The 20,420-nt window shown below is 36.9% G+C and overlaps 1 protein-coding gene across 1 annotated transcript in view; it reads left to right on the top strand.

Annotated features, from left to right (window-relative positions):
• Positions 1-16,206, top strand: part of LOC133621143 (B-cell receptor CD22-like) — a 52,088-nt gene extending 35,882 nt beyond the window's left edge. Inside the window, exons 11-12 of the mRNA XM_061983032.2 lie at positions 15,436-15,508; positions 15,584-16,206. Coding sequence (XP_061839016.1) covers positions 15,436-15,508; positions 15,584-15,865 — 355 coding nt within the window. The 3' untranslated portion in view covers positions 15,866-16,206. The remainder of the gene's footprint in view (positions 1-15,435; positions 15,509-15,583) is intronic.
• Positions 16,207-20,420: the final 4,214 nt, after the last annotated feature.

Below are 20,420 nucleotides of genomic sequence, written 5' to 3'. Positions count from 1 at the left end.
ATGACGTGTGATATATGACGTGTGATGTATGATTTGTGATACATGATGTGTGATACATGATGTGTGATGTATAAAGTGTGATGTATGATGTGTGATGTATGATGTGTGATACACGACGTGATATATATGATGTATGATGTGTGATGTATGACGTGTGATACATGACGTGTGATATATGACGTGTGATACACGATGTGTGATGTATGACCTGTGATATATGATGTGTGATATATGACGTGTGATGTATGAAGTGTGATGTATGAAGTGTGATGTATGATGTGTGATACATGTGTGATACATGATGTGTGAGATATGTGTGATACATGATGTGTGATACATGACGTGTGATACATGTGTGAGATATGATGTGTGATATATGATGTGTGATATATGACGTGTGATATATGACGTGATACATGATGTGTGATGTATGATGTGTGATACATGATGTGTGACATATGATGTGTGATATATCATGTGTGATACATGATGTGTGATATATGATGTGTGATATATGACGTGTGATACATGATGTGTGATACATGACGTGTGATACATGACGTGTGATACATGATGTGTGATATATGATGTGTGATATATGATGTGTGATACATGATGTGTGATATATGATGTGTGATATATGACGTGTGATATATGACGTGATACATGATGTGTGATGTATGATGTGTGATACATGATGTGTGACATATGATGTGTGATACATGATGTGTGATATATGATGTGTGATATATGACGTGTGATACATGATGTGTGATACATGACGTGTGATACATGACGTGTGATACATGACGTGTGATACATGATGTGTGATATATGACGTGTGATATATGACGTGTGATACATGTGTGATGTGTGATGTATGATGTGTGATACATGATGTGTGATATATGTCGTGTGATATATGACGTGTGATATATGATGTGTGATACATGATGTCTGATACATGATGTGTGATACATCATGTGTGATACATGATGTGTGATACATGACGTGATATATGATGTGTGATATATGACGTGTGATACATGATGTATGATGTGTGATACATGATGTGTGATACATGATGTGTGATACATGATGTGTGATACATGATGTGTGATACATGATGTGTGATATATGATGTGTGATACATGATGTGTGATACATGATGTGTGATATATGATGTGTGATACATGATGTGTGATACATGATGTGTGATACATGACGTGTGATACATGACGTGTGATACATGACGTGTGATATGTGATGTGTGATGTATGATGTGTGATACATGACGTGTGATATATGACGTGTGATGTATGATGTGTTATATATGACGTGTGATACATGATGTGTGATACATGTGTGATATATGACGTGTGATACATGATGTGTGATGTATGATGTGTGATACATGTGTGATACATGACGTGTGATATATGACGTGTGATGTATGATGTGTGATACATGATGTGTGATACATGTGTGATGTATAAAGTGTGATGTATGATGTGTGATGTATGATGTGTGATACATGATGTGTGATACATGATGTGTGATACATGATGTGTGATATATGATGTGTGATATATGACGTATAATAATAATAATAATATTATTATATTATTAAAGACATGCACCTGGGGATAAGTTGATTGGCAACACTAAATTGGCCCTAGTGTGTGGATGTGAGTGTGAATGTTGTCTGTCTATCTGTGTTGGCCCTGCGATGAGGTGGCGACTTGTCCAGGGTGTAAACCGCCTTCCGCCCGATTGTAGCTGAGATAGGCTCCAGCGCCCCCCGCGACCCCAAAGGGAATAAGCGGTAGAAAATGGATGGATGGATGGATATATGACGTGTGATACATGTGTGACACATGATGTGTGATGTATGATGTGTGATATATGACGTGTGATACATGTGTGACACATGATGTGTGATGTATGATGTGTGATGTATGATGTTTGATACATGATGTGTGATATATGATGAGTGATACATGATGTGTGATACATGATGTGTGATACATGACGTGTGATGCATGACGTGTGATACATGATGTGTGATATATGACGTGTGATACGTGATGTGTGATACATGATCTGTGATACATGACGTTTGATATATGACGTGTGATGTATGACGTGTGATGTATGATGTGTTATATATGACGTGTGATACATGATGTGTGATACATGATGTGTGATACATGATGTGTGATACATGGCGTGTGATATATGACGTGTGATACATGATGTGTGATATATGATGTGTGGCATATGATGTGTGATACATGTGTGATACATGATGTGTGATACATGATGTGTGATATATGATGTGTGATATATGATGTGTGATACATGACGTGTGATACATGACGTGTGATACATGACGTGTGATATATGACGTGTGATGTATGATGTGTTATATATGACGTGTGATGCATGACGTGTGATACATGACGTGTGATAAATGATGTGTGATATATGACGTGTGATACGTGATGTGTGATACATGATGTGTGATACATGACGTGTCATACATGACGTGTGATATATGAGTGTGATATATGACGTGTGATACATGATGTGTGATGTTTGATGTATGATGTGTGATACATGATGTGTGATACATGACGTGTGATACATGACGTGTGATACATGATGTGTGATATATGACGTGTGATATATGACGTGTGATATATGACGTGTGATACATGTGTGATACATGACGTGTGATACATGACGTGTGATATATGACGTGTGATGTATGATGTGTTATATATGACGTGTGATGCATGACGTGTGATACATGACGTGTGATAAATGATGTGTGATATATGACGTGTGATACGTGATGTGTGATACATGATGTGTGATACATGACGTGTCATACATGACGTGTGATATATGAGTGTGATATATGACGTGTGATACATGATGTGTGATGTTTGATGTATGATGTGTGATACATGATGTGTGATACATGACGTGTGATACATGACGTGTGATACATGATGTGTGATATATGACGTGTGATATATGACGTGATATATATGACGTATGATGTGTGATGTATGATGTGTGATATATGACGTGTGATACATGATGTGTGATACATGACGTGTGATACATGACGTGTGATATATGACGTGTGATACACGATGTGTGATGTATGACCTGTGATATATGATGTGTGATATATGACGTGTGATGTATGAAGTGTGATGTATGATGTGTGATGTATGATGTGTGATACATGTGTGATACATGATGTGTGAGATATGATGTGTGATACATGATGTGTGATACATGACGTGTGATACATGATGTGTGAGATATGATGTGTGATATATGATGTGTGATATATGACGTGTGATATATGACGTGATACATGATGTGTGATGTATGATGTGTGATACATGATGTGTGACATATGATGTGTGATATATGATGTGTGATACATGATGTGTGATATATGATGTGTGATATATGACGTGTGATACATGATGTGTGATACATGACGTGTGATACATGACGTGTGATACATGACGTGTGATACATGATGTGTGATATATGATGTGTGATATATGATGTGTGATACATGATGTGTGATATATGATGTGTGATATATGACGTGTGATATATGACGTGATACATGTGTGATGTATGATGTGTGATACATGATGTGTGACATATGATGTGTGATATATGATGTGTGATACATGATGTGTGATATATGATGTGTGATATATGACGTGTGATACATGATGTGTGATACATGACGTGTGATACATGACGTGTGATACATGATGTGTGATATATGACGTGTGGTATATGACGTGTGATACATGTGTGATGTGTGATGTATGATGTGTGATACATGATGTGTGATATATGTCGTGTGATATATGACGTGTGATATATGACGTGTGATACATGACGTGTGATACATGATGTCTGATACATGATGTGTGATACATGATGTGTGATACATGACGTGATATATGATGTGTGATACATGATGTATGATGTGTGATACATGTGTGACATATGATGTGTGATACATGATGTGTGATACATGATGTGTGATACATGATGTGTGATATATGATGTGTTACATGATGTGTGATACATGATGTGTGATATATGATGTGTGATACATGATGTGTGATACATGACGTGTGATACATGACGTGTGATACATGACGTGTGATATGTGATGTGTGATGTGTGATGTATGATGTGTGATACATGACGTGTGATATATGACGTGTGATGTATGATGTGTTATATATGACGTGTGATACATGATGTGTGATACATGTGTGATATATGACGTGTGATACATGATGTGTGATGTATGATGTGTGATACATGATGTGTGATACATGACGTGTGATATATGACGTGTGATGTATGATGTGTGATACATGATGTGTGATACATGTGTGATGTATAAAGTGTGATGTATGATGTGTGATGTATGATGTGTGATACATGATGTGTGATACATGATGTGTGATACATGATGTGTGATATATGATGTGTGATATATGACGTATAATAATAATATTATTATATTATTAAAGACATGCACCTGGGGATAAGTTGATTGGCAACACTAAATTGGCCCTAGTGTGTGGATGTGAGTGTGAATGTTGTCTGTCTATCTGTGTTGGCCCTGCGATGAGGTGGCGACTTGTCCAGGGTGTAAACCGCCTTCCGCCCGATTGTAGCTGAGATAGGCTCCAGCGCCCCCCGCGACCCCAAAGGGAATAAGCGGTAGAAAATGGATGGATGGATGGATATATGACGTGTGATACATGTGTGACACATGATGTGTGATGTATGATGTTTGATACATGATGTGTGATATATGATGAGTGATACATGATGTGTGATACATGATGTGTGATATATGATGTGTGATACATGATATGTGATATATGATGAGTGATACATGATGTGTGATACATGATGTGTGATATATGATGAGTGATACATGATGTGTGATACATGATGTGTGATATATGATGTGTGATACATGATGTGTGATGTATGATGTGTGATGTATGATGTTTGATACATGATGTGTGATATATGATGAGTGATACATGATATGTGATACATGATGTGTGATATATGATGTGTGATACATGATGTGTGATACATGATGTGTGATACATGACGTGTGATACATGACGTGTGATGCATGACGTGTGATACATGATGTGTGATATATGACGTGTGATACGTGATGTGTGATACATGATGTGTGATACATGACGTGTGATATATGACGTTTGATATATGACGTGTGATGTATGATGTGTTATATATGACGTGTGATACATGACGTGTGATACATGACGTGTGATACATGATGTGTGATACATGATGTGTGATACATGGCGTGTGATATATGACGTGTGATACATGATGTGTGATATATGATGTGTGGCATATGATGTGTGGCATATGATGTGTGATACATGTGTGATACATGATGTGTGATACATGATGTGTGATATATGATGTGTGATATATGACGTGTGACACATGACGTGTGATACATGACGTGTGATACATGACGTGTGATACATGACGTGTGATATATGACGTGTGATGTATGATGTGTTATATATGACGTGTGATGCATGACGTGTGATACATGACGTGTGATACATGATGTGTGATATATGACGTGTGATACGTGATGTGTGATACATGATGTGTGATACATGACGTGTGGTATATGACGTTTGATATATGACGTGTGATGTATGATGTGTTATATATGACGTGTGATACATTATGTGTGATACATGATGTGTGATACATGATGTGTGACATATGATGTGTGACATATGATGTGTGATACATGATGTGTGATATATGATACATGATGTGTGATACATGATGTGTGATACATGATGTGTGATACATGACGTGTGATACATGACGTGTGATACATGATGTGTGATATATGACGTGTGATATATGACGTGTGATACATGATGTGTGATGTTTGATGTATGATGTGTGATACATGTGTGATACATGACGTGTGATACATGACGTGTGATATATGACGTGTGATGTATGATGTGTTATATATGACGTGTGATACATGATGTGTGATACATGATTTGTGATACATGATGTGTGATACATGACGTGTGATGTATGATGTGTGATGTATGATGTGTGATATATGACGTGTGATACATGACGTGTGATATATGACGTGTGATACACGATGTGTGATGTATGACCTGTGATATATGATGTGTGATATGACGTGTGATGTATGAAGTGTGATGTATGATGTGTGATACATGATGTGTGATACATGATGTGTGAGATATGATGTGTGATATATGACATGTGATACATGATGTGTAATGTATGATGTGTGATACATGATGTGTGATATATGATGTGTGATACATGATGTGTGATATATGTGTGATATATGATGTGTGATACATGATGTGTGATACATGACGTGTGATACATGACGTGTGATACATGACGTGTGATACATGACGTGTGATATATGACGTGTGATATATGATGTGTGATATATGACGTGTGATACATGTGTGATGTGTGATGTATGATGTGTGATACATGATGTGTGATACACAACGTGTGATATATGTCGTGTGATATATGACGTGTGATATATGACGTGTGATACATGATGTGTGATACATGATGTGTGATACATGATGTCTGATACATGATGTGTGATACAGGATGTGTGATATATTACGTGTTAAATATGATATGTGATGTATGAAGTGTGATGTATGATGTGTGATATAATAACATGTGATACATGACGTGTGATATATGATGTGTGATACATGATGTGTGATACATGATGTGTGATATATGATGTGTGATGTATGATGTGTGATACATGATGTGTAATGTATGATGTGTGATACATGATGTGTGATACATGATGTTTGATGTGTGATACATGATGTGTGATACATGATGTGTGATACTTGATGTGTGATACATGATGTGTGACATATGATGTGTGACATATGATGTGTGATACATGATGTGTGATACATGATGTGTGATGTGTGATGTATGATGTGTGATACATGATGTGTGATACACAACGTGTGATATATGTCGTGTGATATATCACGTGTGATATATGACGTGTGATATATGACGTGTGATACATGATGTGTGATACATGATGTGTGATACATGATGTCTGATACATGATGTGTGATACAGGATGTGTGATATATTACGTGTTAAATATGATATGTGATGTATGAAGTGTGATGTATGATGTGTGATATAATAACATGTGATACATGACGTGTGATATATGATGTGTGATACATGATGTGTGATACATGATGTGTGATATATGATGTGTGATGTATGATGTGTGATACATGATGTGTAATGTATGATGTGTGATACATGATGTGTGATACATGATGTGTGATACATGATGTTTGATGTGTGATACATGATGTGTGATACATGATGTGTGATACTTGATGTGTGATACATGATGTCTGACATATGATGTGTGACATATGATGTGTGATACATGATGTGTGATACATGATGTGTGATACATGATGTGTGATATATGATGTGTGATATATGACGTGTGATATATGACGTGTGATACATGATGGTCTGGTGATGTCTATGTGTTCCACACTTCAGGCTGTCATTGACTGCAAAGGATTTGCAACAAAGTATTAAAAAGTGACAATTTGATTTATGATTATGTTAGTTCGTCCAATTACTTTTGGTCCCTTAAAAAGTGGAAGGCACATATAAAATGTGTTGTGATTCCTACACTGTTCACCTGATTTGGATGTAAATACCCTCAAATTAAAGCTCAAAGTCTGCACTTAAAGCACATATTAATGGTTTCATTTCAAATCCATTGTGGTGTTGTACAGAGCTGGAATCCTGAAAATTGTGTCAATGTCCAAATATTTATGGACCTAACTGTATATATATCAGTGACGTGCGGTGAGGTTGATGGCTGGTGAGGCACTGACTTCATTACAGTCAGATTTACAAACATATGAACCCTAAAGAGTATCTTATTCACCATTTGATTGACGTTAACGGGTTATGTTTAAAAGCTCATACCAGCATTCTTCCCTGCTTGGCACTCAGCATCAAGGGTTGGAATTGGGGGTTAAATCACCAAAAATGATTCCGGGGCGCGGCGCCGCTGCTGCCCACTGCTCTTCTCACCTCCCAGGGGGTGATCAAGGGGATGGGTCAAATGCAGAGGACAAATTTCACCACACCTAGTGTGTGTGTGACAATCATTGGTACTTTAACTTAACTTTAACTTTACACATACAAACTGTAGCACACAAAAAAGCACATTTAATAAAAAAAAAACGTTATTATGGTCTTAACTTTACTTATAAATGAAGTCCATGCGCAGCTCCTTCTGAACAAAAGCATCGATAACTTGTTTATAGAAGTCTTCCTTATCTTTCTTCAGTTTTAAAAGTATCTCTGTCTCGATGGAGATCTTCCTTTAATTATTACCTCCTGCTTCGATTGAAAGTCTAGTTTAGAAAACTGTTCTGCCCTCACTATATGTGTTGAGGTTATACAGCTTGGCAGACAGCTAACAACCAATCCAGGATGTTCTAATAAAGTTCCAAAGCAGATGAATCCATTTAGGCTCTTTATTGTTGTTGATCTTGCTTTGTCTTGCACTGGACTTTTATTTATTTTTTTGTAAAACTGAAATGCGCACAATGACAATGTATAAGCTATATGATTCAATCAACACACTGAAATGCAGAGGTGGGTAGTAACGCGCTACATTTACTCCGTTACATCTACTTGAGTAACTTTTGGGATAAATTGTACTTCTAAAAGTAGTTTTAATGCAACATACTTTTACTTTTACTTAAGTATATTTATAGAGAAGGAACGCTACTTTTACTCCGCTACTTTTACTCCGCTACTTTTACTCCGCTACTTTTATCTACATTCAGCTCGCTACTCTCTACTAATTTTTATCGATCTGTTAATGCACGCTTTGTTTGTTTTGGTCTGTCGGACAGACCTTCAAAGTGCCTGCCTTACTGGTGACGTTTCACTTCGTTCCACCAATCAGATGTAGTCACTGGTGACGTTGGACCAATCAAACAGAGCCAGGTGGTCACATGACCTGACTTAAACAAGTTGAAAAACGTATTCGGGTGTTACCATTTAGTGGTCAATTGTAGGGAATATGTACTGTACTGTGCAATCTACTAATAAAAGTTCCAATCAATCAATCAATCAAAAGTGTGAAGGAAAAAAGATACTTTTTTATTTCAACCGTACATCCCGTCAAAAGCCTAAAGACTGACTGCACAGTTCCTGTCTTCACAATAAAAGTGCCGCTCCATCGCGCCTGCGCTTTCAAAACAAGAGTCTCCGAAAGCCAGCGCAAACAAGCTAGCAAGCTAAGGAGTTTGACGCCAATATATTTCTTGTAAAGTGTATAAAAACGAATATGGAAGCTGTACAAATAAGATGCCAAAAACCCACCACTTTCATGTGGTATTAGACAGAAAGGAGGAACTTTTCTTCTCCTCCATTTGAAAACGTGGACGTTATCATCACTACTGTCTGATTACAATCAACGCAAGTCATCAGAATCAGGTAATACACCAACTTATATTCTAGTCTTCATGAAAGAAAGGAATCTATATGTTAAACATGCATGTATATTCATTAAAACATCTTTAACATGTAAACAAAAACAGCAAAATAAATACATATAAATTATATACTGTATATATCAATGTATATATATATATATATATATATATATATATATATATATATATATATATATATATGTGTGTGTGTGTATGTTACTCATCAGTTACTCAGTACTTGAGTAGTTTTTTCACAACATACTTTTTACTTTTACTCAAGTAAATATTTGGGTGACTACTCCTTACTTTTACTTGAGTAATAAATCTCTAAAGTAACAGTACTCTTACTTGAGTACAATTTCTGGCTACTCTACCCACCTCTGCTGAAATGTAATACACAATATGTAAACATCAGCTCCGCACAAATACACAGCACCACCATCAAACAAACACTGCTGAGTGTTAAAACTATTTCTATGGTGGAAATACACGACCGGCAGCCATTTTAAGTCCTCAAACATCCATTAAACTAGTGCACAAAAATCGTTTTTCAATACACATCTTACTATCAAATTTAGCCACTTTCCACCTTCATATTGAGCCACATAAACAAGTTAAACAGTTTACTTACAGATTTATCTTTTCCAAGGCTTGTAAGAGCTAACACAACTTGTCTACTTATTGTCTCATGAACTGAACTAACGTCATAAACCGGAAATACCCAAAGTGATGACGCGCAGCATTTTCCCATCGCCACAAGGTGTCAGTAATAGTCAGAGGTGGGTAGAGTAGCCAGAAATTGTACTCAAGTAAGAGTACTGTTACTTTAGAGATTTATTACTCAAGTAAAAGTAAGGAGTAGTCACCCAAATATTTACTTGAGTAAAAGTAAAAAGTATGTTGTGAAAAAACTACTCAAGTACTGAGTAACTGATGAGTAACATACACACACATATCATATATATACATATATACACACAAACATATATATATATATATATATATTCAGAGCCGGCCCAAGGCATAAGCGTACTAAGCGCTTGCTTAGGGCCCCGCGGCCACCAGGGGGCCCCCAAAAGCAATTAACAAAAAAATATTTTTCATTTTTTTGCATGTACGAGTCTGACTGATGATTTCTAAATGATCAAAGATATATTATTGTACAAAAACACAATTTTAGGTCAACATTTTTGCACATTGCTGTTTCAGGTTTTTGTTACCAAAAATAATAAAGTGAATCAGAATCAGCTTTATTGTCCAGTTATGTTTAACACACATGGAATTTAACTTCAGTAGACTGCGCTCTCTTTGTACAAAGTAAACATTAAATATGAACAATTAACTAAAAATATAAACTACCGTAGTAATTAAAGACTAATATGTACAAGACTGATGAGACAAGATGACACTTTTACTGTAAATACAAAGCTTTATCACTTGGACTGTTCAACCCCAGGCCACTCTTGTAGCTGAATGTTTTCTACATTTTAAGATTAGGAACCATATGTGGCACTCTGGACATCATTCGTTCATTCATTGGTATTATTTATGTTTTTAACTGGGCCACCCCCATATCTTTATAAATGACATGTCATTTGTAAAGACATGCCAGGCTGACAATAGGATCATGTAAACAACACTGCCAGAGCCGCAATGAGTTTATAGTAGGTGTGTGAATGATCAATCAATATTATTGGCAGAAATAGAGGGCCCCAAAATCAAATTTTGCTTAGGGCCCCATGGAGGCTTGGGCCGGCACTGTATATATTTATAAACACACACACACACATACATATATATATATATATATATATATATATACACATACACACACATATATATATATATATATATATATATATATATATACATATATATATATATATATATATACATATATATATATATATATATATATATATATACATACATTGATATATACAGTATATAATTTATATTTATTTATTTTGCCGTTTTTGTTTACATGTTAATAGTGTTTTAATGAATATACATGCATGTTTAACACATATAGATTCCTTTCTTTCATGAAGACAAGAATATAAGTTGGTGTATTACCTGATTCTGATAACTTGCATTGATTGTAATCAGACAGTAGTGATGATAACGTCCACGTTTTCAAATAGAGAAGAAAAAAAGTTCCTCCTTTCTGTCTAATACCACATGAAAGTGGTTGGTTTTTGGCATCTTATTTGTCCAGCTTCCATATTCGTTTTTATACACTTTACAAGAAATACATTGGCGGCAAACTCCGTAGCATGCTAGCTTGTTTGCGCTGGCTTTCGGAGACTCTTATTTTGAAAGCGCAGGCGCGATGGAGTGGCACTTTTATTGTGAAGACAGGAACTGTGCAGTCAGTCTTTAGGCTTTTGACGGGATGTACGGTTGAAATGGAAAAGGGTCTTTTTTCCTTCACACTTTTGATTGATTGATTGGAACTTGTATTAGTAGATTGCACAGTACAGTACATATTCCGTACAAATGACCACTAAATGGTAACACCCGAATAAGTTTTTCAACTTGTTTAAGTCAGGTCATGTGACCCCTGGCTCTGTTTGATTGGTCCAACGTCACCAGTGACTGCATCTGATTGGTGGAACGGAGTGAACGTCACCAGTGACTGTATTTGTTGAAACGCAGGCACTTTGAAGGTCTGTCTGACAGACCAAAACAAACAAAGCGTGCATTAACAGATCGATAAAAATTAGTAGCGAGTAGCGAGCTGAATGTAGATAAAAGTAGCGGAGTAAAAGTAGCGGAGTAAAAGTAGTGTTTCTTCTCTATAAATATACTCAAGTAAAAGTAAAAGTATGTTGCATTAAAACTACTCTTAGAAGTACAATTTATCCCAAAAGTTACTCAAGTAGATGTAACGGAGTAAATAGCGCGTTACTACCCACCTCTGGTAATAGTCCACAATCAAACGGGCATAACAAAAAATGTTTTATTTTAGATATGTAATCCTCCATGTTAAAAGTTCAGGCGAGAGGAAAAAATAAACGATCGCTGCTAACTGCTGCTGCTTGTTGTCACTTCTTCTGCAGCCGAGTAGTCGCAAGAATGATCTCTGGGATCACTACCGCCCTCTACCACCAGGAGGCGGGATTACTGCGAGCCTCACCCAGTGCGTCTTCGCAGCAGTTTTATGATTGCTCAGCACAAGAAATACGTTACACACATACAGTTGTTGACAAAATACACTGTACATTATATGCCTCAGCTAACTAAACTATGAAATGTATAATATAATTCATATAGCAATACGGTCTCACTGCACAGCAGGCCAGCAGTTAGCCGAGTCATTGCGCAATCCATGGCGAGGCTCAACTGGCTGGTGACGCACCGCAAGTCTCTTCTCAGTATTTGAACGGCAAATGTGAAAATTCAGCGATTTTGAATAAAAATAATCTAAAACTGGTGAAGTTAAATGGGAAATAACTTTATAGTATAATCACTGGATACATATAACAATTTAATTTTTTTTTTTTCTTTTTACATTTTTTTTCTTTCCATGATGGCACGTGAGGCCCCGCCTCACCTGCCTCCCCTGACTGCACGTCACTGATATGTATGTATATGCCCATTTAAAAGAAAGGAAAGGCAAAGTGCTAAAAAAAAAAACAATTAAGCTTGTTTATGTATAAAAAAATAAAAAAAAACAGTTTAAAAGCAGCAATAAAAACAAGCAACAAAACACAAAATCTAAATTCCTCAAAAATAAAATTATTTTGTGATGTTTAAAAAGCTGCACGCTGATATGGACAAAGAGAAGACCTTCTGGAGGAAAGTTCTGTGGTAAGATGAAACAAAAATTGAGCTGTTTGGCCACAATACCCAGCGATATGTTTGGAGGAGAAAAGGTGAGGCCTTTAATACCAGGAACACTTTTCCTACCGTCAAGCATGGTGGTGGTAGTATTATGCTCTGGTGTTATGATCCGCTGCCCGGATCATATTTTTTGTTTACGTTTTCAAGATACTTGTGTTTTTGGTTAGTTTTGGACTCCTTGAGTACCTGTTTTGTACACCTGAGTTGGTTGCCATGGCTGCTTATTATTTTCACCTGCCGCGTTTGTTCCCGACACGCACCTGTTTGTCATCACTGACATTATTATTTAAGCCTGTCCTCCCTGTCATTCGTTCTTGCTTCGTAGTTTGTTTTTATGCAACAGTTGACGACTTCTGGCTCTGTACCTGTTAGCTTCCACGCTAAACTCCTTTTTTTACCTTCTAGCTCCCATGCTAGCTCTTTTAGTTTTTGCCTTATGTGCTATGAGCACCCTTTTCTTTGTTCCAGTATAATTTATTCCGGTAAATAATCATTTCTTTTACCTTCACGCTGTGTCCGAAGTCCGTTGCATCCTGGGAGAACGAAACCCCGCATCACCATGCGTCCCGGTCGTCACACTCTGGACCTGTTTTGCTGCCAATGAAACTGGTGTGTTACAGAGAGTAATCGAGTAATTCATGGCAAAGACCTTTTAATTATGCCCTGAGTGGGGGCCATTCTCAGCATATACTTACAGTCGTGGTCAAATGTTTACATACACTTGTGGTCCCAACAGCAACTGTGCAGACAATTGTTTGTAAGTATAAAGTGCATGGCACAGTTTTGCCTTTGCTCCAGAAGCGACACCTTAAGGCTCGTCTAAAGTTTGCTGCTGATCACATGGACAAAGATAAGACCTTCTGGAGGAAATTTCTGTGGTCAGATGAAACAAAAATTGAGCTGTTTGGCCACAATACCCAGCAATATTTTTGGAGGAGAAAAGGTGAGGCCTTTAATCCCAGGAACACCATTCCTACCGTCAAGCATGGTGGTGGTAGTATTATGCTGTGGACCTGTTTTGCTGCCAATTGAACTGGTGTTTTAAATGGGACAATGAAAAAGGATGATTTTGTCCAGATTCTTCAGGACAACCTAAAATTATCAGCCCAGAGGTTGGGTCTTGGGCGCAGTTGGGTGTTCCAACAGGACAATGACCCCAAACACACGTCAAAAGTGGTAAAGGAATGGCTAAATCAGGCTAGAATGAAGGTTTTAGAATGGCCTTCCCAAAGTCCTGACTTAAACGTGTGGATAATGCTGAAGAAACAAGTCTAGTCAGAAAACCAACAAATTTAGCTGAAGTGCACCAATTTTGTATAGAGGAGTGGTCAACAATTCAACCAGAAGCTTGTGGATGGCTACCAAAAGCGCCTTATTGCAGTGAAACTTGCCAAGGGACATGTAACCAAATATTAACATTGCTGTATGTATACTTTTGACCCAGCAGATGTGGTCACATTTTCAGTAGACTCATAATAAATTCATAAAAGAACCAAACTTCATGAATGTTTTTTGTGACCAACAAGTATGTGCTCCAATCACTCTATCACAAAAAAATAAGAGTTGTAGAAATGATTGGACACTCAAGACAGCCATGACATTATGTTCTTTACAAGTGTATGTAAACTTTTGACCACGACTATAGGTCAGTTATGATTCAAGAACCATACGCAAACACAAGAGCCTGGTCTCACACTGTTGTGGGGTGGCTCATTACAAGTCATTGTTTTCATTGTGCTTTGTTGCACATGTCAAAGCCTACGCTACGTATCAAAGATTGTCAACGTTAACAAACGGTCAGGAGCTTCAGTTATAGCGGGGTAAGAAACACACTGCTGTGGGACGTCATTTCACCGCATTAAAACGGATTGGCGTTGTTCTCATGTTCATGCTGTGTTGACGGCAGGAAAACCAAAGGCAACTTTCCAGCCGATCAACGACGCGCAGACAACGCCGCCCGCTTCCTAGTGACAAACGAGGTGAGTTCTGGAGGGATTTAAGGTTCTGTGCACAGGTGTGTCCACTCCCAAATGGTCCCTTTTTGTCTTATGCAGAGCAACTCGGGCTACGTCAACGCCACTTACACCAACAACGTGGCGAAGGTCGAAGCGCCCGTGGAGGAGGACGAGCTTCACTACGCCGACGTCAAACTGGCCAAACTGCAGGCGAAGTCAGACGGCGAGCCTGAGATCCGAGGCCTCTCCTCCATGACGGGCGAGTACGCCGAGATCCGACTGCGCCCGAAGGGCAGCGATGGCGGCGGAGGAGAAGAAGCCGGCATCCAAACTGGGGAGGAGGAGGAGGACGGAGCAGCGAGCGAGGAGGTTTTGTTTTAGGAGCACCAAGAACAGAAAAGTCCACTTCGATTTTTTTTCTATTTTTTTTTTGTCTGTTTACAGAAAAATATTTATTTTAATTATCCATATATTTGGTTTCCCAGCCAAAAAAGGCTTGTACACTGCAAAAACTGAAATCTAAGTAAGATGAAATATCTCAAATAAGGGTGATTTTTGCTTATTTTCTGTCTAGTAAGATAATTCTTCTCACTAAGCAGAGTTTATGTTAGAGTGTTTTACTTGTTTTAAGGGTTTTGGTCCTAAATGATCTCAGTAAGATATTACAGATTGTTGCTGAGATTTGATGACCTATATTGAGTAAAACATGCTTGAAACTAGAATATCAAGTGTTGCAAAGCTGTGTCATCAACACTCACAAGTATAAAACTGCTTTTTCACCAAAGTAATAATTTCTTATTTCAAGCATGAAATAAAAAAAAATCACGACTTTGACACAATTGTGTCTCATAATTGAAACAGATGACAGCCAAATTGACTTTGCTGTTTTATTTTCAATGAAACAATAGAAAAGATGTACTCTTATAGTCGTACAGTTGGCACAGTACAGCAAACTGACAGTTAATATTTAAACATTTGACTTTTTCAAACAATTTTGAACAGAAATAGTTCATGCACATTCAGGTAAAATCTTCAAAATTACAATAAAAAAAAAAAAAAAGGGCCGGGCTGTAAATACAAATATATATATATATATATATATATATATATACAAACCCCGTTTCCATTTAAGTTGGGAAATTGTGTTAGATGTAAATATAAACGGAATACAATGATTTGCAAATCATTTTCAACCCATATTCAGTTGAATATGCCAGTGTTTTTCAACCTTTTTTGAGCCACTTTTTGCGTTGAACAAATCCGGAGGCACACCACCAGCAGAAATCATGAACTCAGTTGACAGTTAAAAGTCATTGTCGGAATTGTTGGATATGACTTTAAAGCATAACCAAGCATGCATCACTATAGCTCTTGTGTCAAAGTAGGTGTACTGTCACCACCTGTCACGTCACACCCTGACTTATTTGGAGTTGTTTGCTGTTTTCCTGTGTGTAGTGTTTTAGTTCTTGTCTTGCGCTCCTATTTTGGTGGCTTTTTCTCTTTTGTTGGTATTTTCCTGTAGCAGTTTCATGTCTTATATTTCCTGCAGCTACTTTGTTTTAGCAATCAAGAATATTTCAGTTGTTTTTATCCTTCTTTGTGGGGACATTGTTGATTGTCATGTCATGTGCGGATGTACATTGTAGACGCCGTCTTTGCTCAACAGTAAGTCTTTGCTGTCGTCCAGAATTCTGTTTTTGTTTACTTTGTAGCCAGTTCAGTTTTACTTTCAATCTGCATAGCCTTCCCTAAGCTTCAATGCCTTTTCTTAAGGGCACTCACCTTTTGTTTATCTTTGGTTTAAGCATAAGACACCTTTTTACCTGCATTTACAAAGCAATTAGCTACCGGCTGCCACCTACTGATATGGAAGAGTATTACACGGTTACTCTGCCGAGTTCTAGACAGCACCGACACTCCGCAACAACACATAATTTGCAGACTATAATTACTGGTTTGCAAAAAATGTTTTTAACCCAAATATGTGAAATTAGATAATCTCCCACGGCACACCAGACTGTATCTCACGGCACACTAGTTGAAAAACACTGGAATATGCTACAAAGACAAGATATTTGATGTTCAAACTGATAAAAACATTTTTTTTTTTTTGCAAATAATCATTAACTTTAGAATTTGATGCCAGCAACACGTGACAAAGAAGTTGGGAAAGGTGGCAATAAATACTGATAAAGTTGAGGAATGCTCATCAAACACTTATTTGGAACATCCCACAGGTGAACAGGCAAATTGGGAACAGGTGGGTGCCATGATTGGGTATAAAAGTAGATTCCATGAAATGCTCAGTCATTCACGAACAAGGATGGGGCGAGGGTCACCACTTTTGTCAACAAATGTGTGAGCAAATTGTTGAACAGTTTAAGAAAAACCTTTCTCAACCAGCTATTGCAAGGAATTTAGGCAGCTAATTGGTCAACACCCACAATGATTAATTATTCATGTTCCTATTCCCACCCATCCCAGCCTAGGAATTACGATGGTACACTTACCAACTTTAGCCTCAGGAATACAGGAGGAGCTAACCCCTGAGGTTACCCTTGACTTTTGGACTATAGACTATTTATTATTATTACCCATACTTACCTTTTTAACTATAAGTTAATTAACCCACTACCACTTAGCTTTACTTTAAGTGGGGGAGGTGATACACCCCCACATTGTCCGGCGTCCCCACTCCTGCATTCTTGTGCTTGGCAAGCCGATCGACCTAGACTGGGATTGAACCCTGGACCCTTTGTTTGGGAAATAGCTGTTTTACCATTCAGCTAGTCTTGGTCTTTTTGAGGAAAGATTTCGGGCCCCAATGACATATTTATTTCAGAAGCTGTCTCAGAACATTATGATATAAAACAGTAACTCCCCCAGCTGGAGCTTTCCTAGTCACTGCTAGACCATGACTTGGATTTGAAGCTAGTACCCTTTGATTGGGAGATAGCTGCTATAACCACTCAGCTGTCATCGGTCTGCTGGAGCTAGGATTTTGGGCCCCAATGACATATTTAATTGAGGAACTGTCTCAGTAAACTTTGATACAAAAAAGTAACTCCTCCAGCCGCAGTTTACCCAGTCACTGCTCGGCCATGACTGGGATTTGAACCCAGTCCTCTTTGATTGGAAGCTAGCTGCTTTAACCACTCAGCTACCCTTGGTTACTAAGTTACAGATTTTCGTGCTTCAATGACATAATTAAATGAGAACCTGTCTCAGTTAACTACAAATGGACGTGTAAAAAAACACTGACTCTTTTGGCTGGAGCCTTGTAACCTGACCGGGATTCGTACCCAGTACCCCTTGGTTCACAGTTACCAGTGTTAACCACTCAGCTACATACATATACTGTACATACTGTATATGTATATATACATATACACAAATACACAAATTAACATTTATACTGTATATCTAAGGGCTGTCAAGTGATTAATTTGTTTTAATCAGATTAATCACACTCTAGATCTGTGATTAATCCTGATTAATCACAGATTATTTTTCTTGCATTTTTATTTATTTATTTTATATATATATATATATATATATATATATATATATATATATATATATATATATATATATATATATATATATATATATATATATATATATTAGGGGTGTGGGAAAAAATCGATTCGAATTCGAATCGCGATTTTCACGTTGTGCGATTCAGAATCGATTCTTATTTTGAAAAAATTAATATATTAATCAATCCAACAAAACAATACACAGCAATACCATAACAATGCAATCCAATTCCAAAACCAAACCCGACCCAGCAACACTCAGAACTGCAATAAACAGAGCAATTGAGAGGAGACACAAACACGACACAGAACAAACCAAAAATAGTGAATCAAAAATGAATATTATCAACAACAGTATCAATATTCGTTACTATTTCAACATAGCAGTGATTAAAAATCCCTCATTGACATTATCATTAGACATTTATAAAAATAAAAGAACAATAGTGTCACAGTGGCTTACACTTGCATCGCATCTCATAAGCTTGACAACACACTGTGTCCAATATTTTCACAAAGATAAAACATGTCATATTTTTGGTTAGTTAAAACAAATTTACATTATTGCAATCAGTTGATAAAACATTGTCCTTTACAATTATAAAAGCTTTTTACAAAAATCTACTACTCTGCTTGCATGTCAGCAGACTGGGGTAGATCCTGCTGAAATCCTATGTATTGAATGAATAGAGAATCGTTTTGAATCGGGAAAAAATTGTTTTTGAATCGAGAATCGTGTTGAATTGAAAAAAAAAAAAAATCGATTTCGAATCGAATCGTGACCCCAAGAATCGATATTGAATCAAATCGTGGGACACCCAAAGATTCACAGCCCTAATATATATATATATATATATATATATATATATATATATATATATATATGAGCGGCGAGGAGACCCCGAGAGTAACAAGCGATTGCCTTGTTGCCTTTCCATTAAGAAAAATAAACTAGTTTTTAGCATTAGTTTGCTGGTTTCAAGAAATGTAATGTCGAGCGCATATCATTATGTCAAGATAATGACACTAGCATTTACTTAATTTAAGAATATTTTTTAACATACTGAGAAACAAGGTCTCATATTTGTTTTTCTACCAAGAAAAGTGCACTTGTTATTAGTGAGAATATATATATTTTAAGGTATTTTGGGGTTCATTGAGGTTAGCTAATTTTACTTGTTTTGGAAAGTCTTGACAAGCCCAATTTTTTTTGTTCTATTGGCAGATAATTTTGCTTAGTTCAAGTAAAATACCCCTAATTTTTGTATTTTTTCCCCTTGTTTTTGAACACTGACTTGTTTTTTCCTGACCTAATACCCTGTATTGAGCACTGTATAACGGATAAACCACAGAAACCTCGACTATATATATATATATATATATATATATATATATAT

This window comes from Nerophis lumbriciformis, linkage group LG21 (assembly GCF_033978685.3).
Source record: "Nerophis lumbriciformis linkage group LG21, RoL_Nlum_v2.1, whole genome shotgun sequence".
In the NCBI taxonomy this organism is placed as follows: domain Eukaryota; kingdom Metazoa; phylum Chordata; class Actinopteri; order Syngnathiformes; family Syngnathidae; genus Nerophis; species Nerophis lumbriciformis.
The sequence above is the reverse complement of the archived record's forward strand: the minus strand, read 5'-3'. Positions and strand labels throughout refer to the sequence as shown.